The sequence below is a fragment of the Myotis daubentonii genome, chromosome 5 (genome assembly GCF_963259705.1).
Source record: "Myotis daubentonii chromosome 5, mMyoDau2.1, whole genome shotgun sequence".
Classification (NCBI taxonomy): Eukaryota; Metazoa; Chordata; class Mammalia; order Chiroptera; family Vespertilionidae; genus Myotis; species Myotis daubentonii.
This window is the reverse complement of record NC_081844.1, coordinates 18767971-18777311: the sequence shown is the minus strand read 5'-3', so window position 1 is coordinate 18777311 and position 9341 is coordinate 18767971. Positions and strand designations below refer to the sequence as shown.

At 58.8% G+C, this 9341-nt stretch overlaps 1 protein-coding gene across 1 annotated transcript; it reads left to right on the top strand.

The window, feature by feature from the left end:
* The first annotated feature begins 215 nt into the window (after positions 1 to 215).
* SLC25A42 (solute carrier family 25 member 42) lies at positions 216 to 9341 on the top strand. The gene is made up of 7 exons (XM_059696127.1): positions 216 to 327; positions 3218 to 3323; positions 4388 to 4413; positions 4992 to 5158; positions 5440 to 5556; positions 5894 to 6045; positions 7264 to 9341. Exons 1-7 carry the CDS (start codon positions 247 to 249, stop codon positions 7569 to 7571), a joined length of 957 nt encoding a protein of 318 aa, XP_059552110.1. The 5' UTR covers positions 216 to 246; the 3' UTR covers positions 7572 to 9341.

The following is a 9341-nucleotide window of genomic DNA, read 5'->3' as shown; positions in this document are numbered from 1 at the left end:
AGATGACTCAGAGGCCTGTTTGTGACAATCAAATAAAAGACTTTTGTAAATGATCAAGCCGTCAGCGGAGGGGATGTGGCATTCTTTCCCGGCAGGGAGGCAGACGCCAGGTTAGGACATCACACTCAGACAATTATTGCTTCAAGTGAACGGGGCACGCGGCAGGTGGCGGAGGCCCTTTCTCATTGGGTTTCATGCCCCCTCTTGTTCCTCAGGACCGGTCTCCACTGTCCCCAGCAGCCTGGAATGGGTAATGGTGTGAAGGAAGGCGTGGTGCGATTGCGTGAGGATGCCGACACCGTCCTGCCCTCATCCGTCCCTTCAAAGGCAAGTACCTGGCCTCAGTGTTCTCATGGGTCCCTCTCCTGTGGGTGTGCACCCATCACAGATCATCCCCTACACACACACTGGTGTGGGGCTGCATCAGTGTGAGACCGTGGGTGGGGGAGATGCTGGCTGCCCCATTTGTGATGTGAATCCAGCCCCCAACCACTGGCAAGAGCCAAAACCTTACCCAAACCTTTGGCTGGAATGTCAGAAGTCCTGGAGCCCCTTTTCTCTCTCAGATTTGCAAACACAAAAGAATCAGCAGACTCGGGCTCTTTTGTGAGGAAGGGCCCTCACGGCCTCTCCTAGCTCTCAGGGCGCGGCACAGGTGCCTCCGGGCAGGTCTCAAAGGCTGAGGTTGTCGTCCTCCCAACCCTCCAGACCTTTCCAATTCCAGGTGGCCCTGCGGAGCGCCAGGCAGGTGGGAGGACTGGTTTGTGGGCCAGTGTCGGGCCACCATCACCATCCCATATAGAGCATCGCGGGTACGCCTGCAGCAGGCATGCGTGTCCCTCCCAGTTTAGTGAACTTCCCAGCAGAGCACGAGGAAGACTCAGCCCCTGTACTTGCTGGTTGGATCCCAGCAAAAGGCCTGTCTGTTCCCATCACATGTCTGGGTCCCCAGTGCCCATCTTCTTCTGTGCCGGCCACACATGTGACATCAGCCTTGGTCCACTTGGCCAGCCCGGTGTGGGAACTCACCCTGTGGTTAAGAAGCCCAGAGTCTTCTCGCAGTGCTCACGGCTGTTTGGATCTGTGATGACCCACGTTCTCGGCCGGACTGCAGGATCCCTCCATACAATGGACAAGGACACATGGACTTGATGCCTTTGCTGAGCTCTTCAAAAAATAAGCTGCTGCGGTCAGTAAGAGCCACTGGCAGCATCTGCTGAGCCAGGAAGTGGACTTACAGAGCATCGGGAGCCCCCTTGAGAGCAGGGCTTAAGGACATGTGTTCCAGACGCACAGAACTGGCCTTGGGATTGTAAGAACCGCGGATTGCACAGGAAGTGACCCGCAGAAGGAGGCACAGAGGACACACCGGCTTCGCCTTCAGTGCCGACAGGCACATAAGCTGTTGTGGGGTGTTCCCTTGGCTCACCGCGGGGTGAGCAATTGCTCATTGGTTCACAGAGAGGAAACTGAGGCAGGGAGCTGCTGCTAGGAGTACCATTGAACCTTCTAGCATCTGACATCCATACCTCTCATAGCCAGCAGGACCAGACAACCAGAACCTTGCTGTGATCCAGAAAAGGCAGGGGTCCCAGTGACAGGCCTGTGTGAATCAGGAGCAGATGGAACCCTCTGGTGAAGTTCTGCCTCAGAAACGCAGGAGGAAAACCACTTCTCTAGGCAGGTGGAGGGGGTGCCAGGGCGTTAAGGGAAAGGAGCTGGAGCCATACAGGGCTGGGGGCCAGGTTGCAGGGCACACAGCCCCTGGGAGCACCTGGGACCCACAGAAGAGGATCTGGGAGTGGGACCTGGACCAGGAGACGACACTCAGCGTGTCAGAGATGAGGAAGGAGAGACCAGAGAGGCCAGAAGTGTGGACAGACCCAGGGCCAGGCCCTTCACCCCTGGGACACCGCTGAGCTGAGCTGAGCAGACTTGGTGAGGGGTTGCCCTGAGCTCCACCATATCCACTCAGACCTAGGCTGCCAGTCCCCCCCCACCCCCATGCCCTCACAGTCTCCCCTGTTGCACCCGCTCTGGTCTCAGCCTCTGCCACTCCATCGTGATTACTGCAGGAGCCACCTCTTCTCTGGTCATAGTGAAAATGGCCTGTCCACCTCTGTGCTTCTCCATGTCTCTTTGGGCAAAAGCCAGCCTCTTTGTGGGCCCTCACCTGGATTGGCGACTGTGCACCATTGTCTGAAGATTTAGTTCATGTCTTGCCCTCTCCGTAGACCTTGGGGGGTGGCCCTGAGGGGGCTGGTGGGGCTCATATATACCCCCACTCTGCACGGCATGTCCCCGGGCCCCTCAGGGCACCTTGTCTTTGTGGGACTCCATGGGTTCCTGGGGTCGTTGAACGGCCTGATCCTTGCCATCCTTGCTCACTGCTGATGGAGGAAAGATGAGGGCACCTCCAGTCCAGAACATTGCAGAGTGCTCACCGCAGTTGCTTGTGAGAATCGTGTGGAAGAATATAGACTCCAACCTAGTGAGACGGCTCAGGACCCGGATGGACATGGAAGGGAAGGAAGAGGGGAGAGAGGCTGTACAAGGAGGACTTGGAGAGCCTCCAGAAGATGGGCAAAGTGCTGGCCCTGAGGCTGCCATGGGAGCTCGAAATGCAGGCCAGCCACCATCCCCATCTCCTTGCTTTGGCTGAAGGGCCACAGACACCAGGCCCTGAAGTCCTGACAGAAAGATGTAGAAAGGGGACACTGACACAGGCAGGGTCCTCTTGCCCAGCACCCCCTGCCTGTCCCCCCCCACCACAAGGGTCCTCATGCCTTTGCCCTGAAACACTGCAGTGTAAGAGCCCAGCGCACATGGGTGGGCAGAACCAAGGCTTGCAAGGTGGGTCAGGGGTGACTTATGTTCGGAGTCAGTCCCATTGTGGCCCGGACAGAGTATCGCCTCTCATGGATGGTGCCCGGCACCTGGGAGGTTTTTCACCGTATCCCGTGACGGCTCCGAGGCCCTGGGCCCACCACTGCTTGTCCAGGGCCATGAGGGCCAGGACACGCACACTGCTGTGCGTCTCTCCGCCCTGGACCAGGGCCATGAGGGCCAGGACACGCACGTTGCTGTGCGTCTCTCCGCCCTGGACCAGGGCAGGGGAGTGATGGAGGGTGAGGAAAGGTGGTCTTGGTGCCACCCCCAGGGGAGCAGACGTCTCCCTCCCTCTGACAACAGACGTGTGTTCATGTGTTTCTTGCAGAGCGATCACAGGCAAGTTCTCAGCTCCCTCTTTTCTGGGGCCCTGGCTGGCGCTCTTGCCAAAACAGCAGTAGCTCCCTTGGACCGAACCAAAATCATTTTCCAAGGTAAAAGCTGTCTGTCTGTCTGTCCCTCTGTGATAGAGATGCTGCCAGGCAGGCACCCTCTTCACAGCCCCCCAGACTGCACTGTGAGGTGGTGTCCTGGGGCGGCCAACACACAGTATCACAAACCAGGCAGCTTAGAACCGGAATTTATTCCCTCCCATTTCCAAGGCCAGGAGTCTGAACCTAAGATGCTGGCAGGGTTGGTTCCTTCTGGAGGCTCCGGGAGAGGAGCCTCCCTGCCTTTTCCAGCTCTGGGGGCTCCAAGCATCCTTGGCTTGTGGCTGCATCACTCCAATCTCTGCCTTCTCTTCTTGCCTGTGTCCTCCTCTTATGAGGACACCCATCATTAGGTTAGGGCTGACCCCACTCCACTACAACCTCGGTTTAATTTAATGACATCTGCAGAGGCCCATTTCTGTAAGGTCTGTCACAGGTACTGAGGGTGAGGACATGCCATGTCTTTTGGGGGAACACAGTTCAAGAAACCATCTCTGTCCCCTGAAGATGAGGCCTTTCCATCCTGTACAGTGGCCAGTGCCTGCTCGGCACCAGGCAGGAGCACGGTCACAGCCTGAGACCCCGTCCTTCGGCTGTTTTGAAAGAGAAGCCCTCCCCGATTCCTAGCCTCTCTGTGCCTCAGTTTCCTTATCTAGACAACAAGGATGATGACATCAACCCCCTCCCCAGAGGTTGTGTAAAGAGCAGGCATGAGGCGGAGCTCCCCTGTGTTCCTTCCTCTGTGCCAGCTGCTGTCATCCCCTTGGGTGGGGAGGCTGTCACCCCTCCAGAGGCACGTCCTCCCACAGACTCCTGGGCAGTTCATCCCCCCCTGGGACAGGTTGGCGTGCAGAGTGGCCGGGTACAGGGGATGAGGAGGTTCCTGGGAGGAGAGTGATCCTGCTCAGGACTCTACCCCCTCAGCCCTTTTGGGGTAGGGAACATTCTCAGGGGCTGCTGTCATTTCCCAGCTTAGACCAGTTTCCTGCAGTAGGGGGTCATGCAGACTTGGGGGGTCCTCTCCTTCGCATCTAACGGTCTGTTTTGTGTTGTTCTTTCCCCCCCAGTATCTTCAAAAAGATTTTCTGCAAAGGTGAGCCACTAGGGCACCAACTCCAGGCTCTGGGACTGTCCCCAGCTGCCCTGCTGGGCTGGCAGGAGGCTATGGAGGCCTGGGGGGGGGGGTGGGGAGATGCTTTACCCCTTTGGTTCCCCCCGAGGCTGGTTCCCAGGAGCCGGGGTGACCAAGGCCTCCCGTGCCGGGGGTGGGACCCTTGTCCTGGCACCCTGAGCGCTGCCTGGGTGAAGCCACTGGGAACTGACAGGAGAGTGCCTATGCTAGGGCCGGTGGTGAGGCGACTTGATGTTTTAAACCCATGTTTTCACATTTATTTTTAAACACAGAGCAGGTGTTACTTAATAAAGAAAAAAATATTTTTAAAAGCTAGACTACCAGACAAACATCAACAAACACCCTGTGTGGGCTCTGGGCCTGCTTTGCACACCCGGTGTCCCCTCTCATTTACAGCTCCCAGGGCCGAGGGCTGTGTGGGCAGAGGGGAGTGGGTAAGGTGGGGCCCCCAGGCACAGGGCTGGACAGAGTAAAGCCAGGTGTTCACGGAGCAGGGAGAGGGAAGGGCGGGCGCAGGTGTTGACCTTGCCGCCCTCTAGGAGGCCTTCCGGCTGCTCTACTTCACCTACCTCAACGAGGGCTTCTTCAGCCTTTGGCGCGGGAACTCGGCCACCATGGTGCGTGTGGTGCCCTACGCTGCCATCCAGTTCAGCGCGCACGAGGAGTACAAGCGAGTCTTGGGCCGCTACTACGGCTTCCGTGGAGAGTGAGGCCCCCTCCCCTCCTAACCCTCTCCACCCTCCTGTCCCCTGCTCTTCTGTCCTCTTTCACATGGTCACTACGTTAGAACCCGGGTCCCAGGAGGGCGCAAGGGAAGGGCCCTACCATTCATGGACTGAATCGTCCATCAGGAGAGTCCACCAGCTCAGCTAACCCCCCTCCCCCCGTCCTTGGTTGCTCCACACTGGGAGCTGTGGGCCTTGGGCTTGGCCCCCCTCCTTGCTCCTTGGGGTCTCACCATCTCTCCTCCCCCTTTCCCCCTTTCAGAGCCCTGCCCCCTTGGCCTCGCCTCCTCGCAGGGGCACTCGCTGGAACCACAGCTGCTTCGCTTACCTACCCCCTGGACCTGGTCCGAGCCCGCATGGCCGTGACCCCAAAGGAAATGTGAGTCCTACCACGGGGATCCTCTCCAGGACCAGGAGCTCTGTGTCCAAGGGGCTCCCGAGTTGAATCCGTTCGTCATATCCTGGGTTTGGGTCCAGGCCTCTGTGTCCAGCCCACAGAGGAAGCTATAGGGTCAACACCTACCACGTGGACCCTGCCTGGTACCCCAGGGCAGGCCATTCTGCAGCTTCCAGAAGGTTCTCTAAGCCTGGGGGTCAGTTCTGCTTCCATGAAACTTGAGTCTTCGTTTTTAATTGGTCACAGACACATTAAAAACACGGGAACACTAGACAAGGGCTGAGCCCACAGCCCACCCTACGGTCCTCTGTCCTGGCAGGTACAGCAACATCTTTCACGTTTTCATCCGCATCTCCCGGGAAGAGGGGCTGAAGACCCTCTACCACGGCTTCACGCCCACCGTGCTGGGCGTCATCCCCTACGCTGGGCTGAGCTTCTTCACATATGAGACCCTCAAGAGCCTGCACAGAGGTGAGGAGGGGGTGGGGCGGCACCCATGGGTCACAGACCTGGAGGCCAGGCACTAGGACCCCCAGGGTGAGGCAGGCTGGGGGCTCAGGGTCCGAATCAAGAGAAGACACATGGTGTCAGGAACCCAGGAACCGTGTGAGGAACACAGACTGACGTGTTTAATGCCCAGTTTTTAGAGGCCTTGGGAAGTTCAGTGTGTTGTCCAGGGTGTCAGTGGCCACTGCAACACAGGCACCTGCACGAAGCCTGTGAGTGGCCCAGATGGAGGAGCGCCTTCTGTGTTTAACTCTGAGAAACTTGAAAAGTATAGGGAACATTGCAACAACCGCCCCCCCAAGTGCCGGCGGCTTCCTCTCCGTGGCTGGGAATACTTGTGCACTTAATATGTGGCAGGAACAATCCCGCATCTGGTTTCCTGGTTATAAAAGGTAAAGAGTTGAGTCACGTTCCACACCTCTGGGTGGTGCAGCTCTTGCTCAGCTGGTATTGAGTCATCTAAGTAAGGCGAGGGGCGTTGAGGCTGTTGGCAGATTTTCTGTGATCAGTGGGCATCCAGGAGTGCCTCCTTGGGGGGCGGGGGGTGCAAGACCCCGTTTTCAGTTTTATGCAGCACTTGCCCGGGGCCCTGGCCCCACATTCACCCCAGGTGGTGGTGTCAGTTTACTTAATGTTTCCTAATGAGGTGAGTGAACAGTGGTGTCTCCCATTTTTAATTCCTAGTTATAAACCTACAGTGCGTGTTCGGAGAACCCCTGCTGATGGGCTGCACATCCTGGGTCCCTTTGGGCCCAGGAGGCAGTGCTGCGTGTTCACAGTTCTGCTTGCTCTCAGGCCGCTGCGCAGAGGGGCTGGGGAGGGGCTGAGGAGGGGCTGGGAAGGCCTGGGAGGGGTAAGGAGGGGCTGGAGGGGGGAAGAGTCAGGGAAACATTGATGTCTTTACTGAAGGGAAGACAAGAGTGGTTTTCTAGGAGCTCATTCTGGGTCTTTGGAATCATGTGCTTTTCTGTCTTAAAAACAACAACAACACAAAAAACTTTTATTTCTCAATAAAAGACAGACCAGGAGGTGAGGGTGGGAAGGCACCGGGGACCCCCGTCAGGTCCTGAAACACAGGGACGACACTGTTCGGGTGTTCGTGGGTGCTGGGTGCCCCTGTGGGTGCAGTGTGCGCTCCGCTGCCGGCGGCGCCCTCACAGCCCCTCCTGGCCCTCCCCGCAGAGTACAGCGGCCATCGGCAGCCCCACCCCTTCGAGCGCATGATCTTCGGGGCCTGCGCTGGCCTCATCGGGCAGTCCGCCTCGTACCCGCTGGACGTGGTGCGGAGGCGCATGCAGACGGCTGGCATCACGGGCCACCCACGCACCTCCATCGCCGTCACACTGAGCACCATCGTGCGGGAGGAGGGCGTGGTGCGTGGCCTCTACAAGGGCCTGAGCATGAACTGGCTCAAGGGCCCCATCGCCGTGGGCATCAGCTTCACCACCTTCGACCTCATGCAGATTCTGCTGCGGCGCCTGCAGAGCTAGGGGCCCGCACTTGGCCGCTCTCAGGACAGGGAGCCGAGCTCCAGCACGCGGAGGACCGCTGACCCCTAACATTTTGGAGCCTGGGGAGTGAGGGGGCGCTTGGCTCTCCCCAGAGCCACGTGGGAATGCCTTGTGGAACGAGCCGGCAGGCCAAGGGGCCTGGGCCCAGTGCCCATGGGTCCGCGAGGAACGCCAGAGGCCCTTGGAGTGCAGTGTTGGGGCCACGAGCCCGCAGCCTCTCCTCTTCCCTCCTCCCTGGAGCTGGCCCCGCTCCCGGAAGTGCCCCTCCCCCAAACACCTGACACAGGAGTGACCAGCGCCACCTCCTGGTGCTCTGCCCCTGGACACGCTCCCGGTTCTAGTGACTCTGCCCCTACTAGGCTCAGAGCCAGGCTCCGCCTGCCCCTTACTGGCCCCGGCTGTGCTCAGTGCTCAGGTGCAGTAGCCGGGAGTGTGGGAGAGGCCTGGCCTCGCCTGTTCACGTGGGACCAGTCTCCTGCTCAGCTGCGGCTACAAATGCAGCCTCTTGACCACCCTGCTCCACCCCCTCCTGCCTTTACTTACCAGGTGACATGACCCCTCAGTCCCCAGAGCCTTCTGCTGGTGAACAGCCTTCTCCAATGACCCTGATCCTGACTTCACGCCAGGGTGGGGCCTGGAGCCAGTCTTACCCTCTGTGGCCCACCCGACAGCTGCACTCATGGAGGCGGAGCCCCGGCCCTGACCTTCTACCCACAGGCGCAGAGGCTTCTGGGGGGACCTATAGCATCTGGCACCTCCCTGAGTCCCCACCTGAGTGGGCGCTTGGCCTGGACATGGGGCAATTTAAGGCCTACGGGGCTGTCTGGTTCCCATGAACAGATGCGTGGAGGTGGGTGGTAGCCTCGATCTTCCCCAGATGGGAGCCGGTGACGGCGTGTGGCCGGGGGTGGGCAGTTCAGAGGCGTTTAGTTACCACAGGGCACCCCAGGGAGCCGGTCTCAAGAGAGAAGCTCCCGCCCCTCTGGGTATCACGAGGACTCAGAAACACCCCTTTCCTAATGACATTTGAAGGTTTTGGACTTTTTGGTTTTAAAATTTGGCCTTGGGTCTAGTCACACCCTCACCGGCCCGATCTGGTTCCAGCCCCATCATGTGAAATGATCTGATTTCCAGTCATGCCTTTCATTTCTTACCTTCACTCTGTCCTAGGTCTGTCCTTGCCGTGGACCGTGGTGTGCCCTTCCTTGCATGTGTCCACTGGCCAGCCCCAGTATCATTCCCAGACTCTTGTCCCCAGGGACCCACGCAGCCTGTGATCGCCGTCCGGTTGGGTGTTTCACCTCCTCTCCCGGCCTCGCCCAGCACTCAGGAGAGGCAGGGGCATCCCTCACAGGGAGACAGGACGGGGGCTCAAGGGCCCCAGGCCAGAGAGAGCATCAGGGACTGGGGGTCCACCCCAGGTGGGTGAGACCAGGTGGCTGGTTGGGCAGCACCCTACTTTGATCTGCAGGCTGGGCAGGAGCAGGAGGGTCCTCCAGGTCCTACTGGCCCGTGTGCCTCCCCAAGGTCGCTCCCAGCCCCGAGGGCCTCGGCAGCCCCATACCCACTCCCCCAACCCCACTCACAGCTGGGCTGGCACCCTCCGCGGTCACACCCCTCCCCACTGGCTGCCTGTCCTGGTCTGGAGTTATTTTGATGCCATGAAGAGACTTTGTTAATATATAATGTTTATATATTTTAAAGATTTGTGCCAAGAGAGTATATTTAATAAAAATTAAATTGACTTTT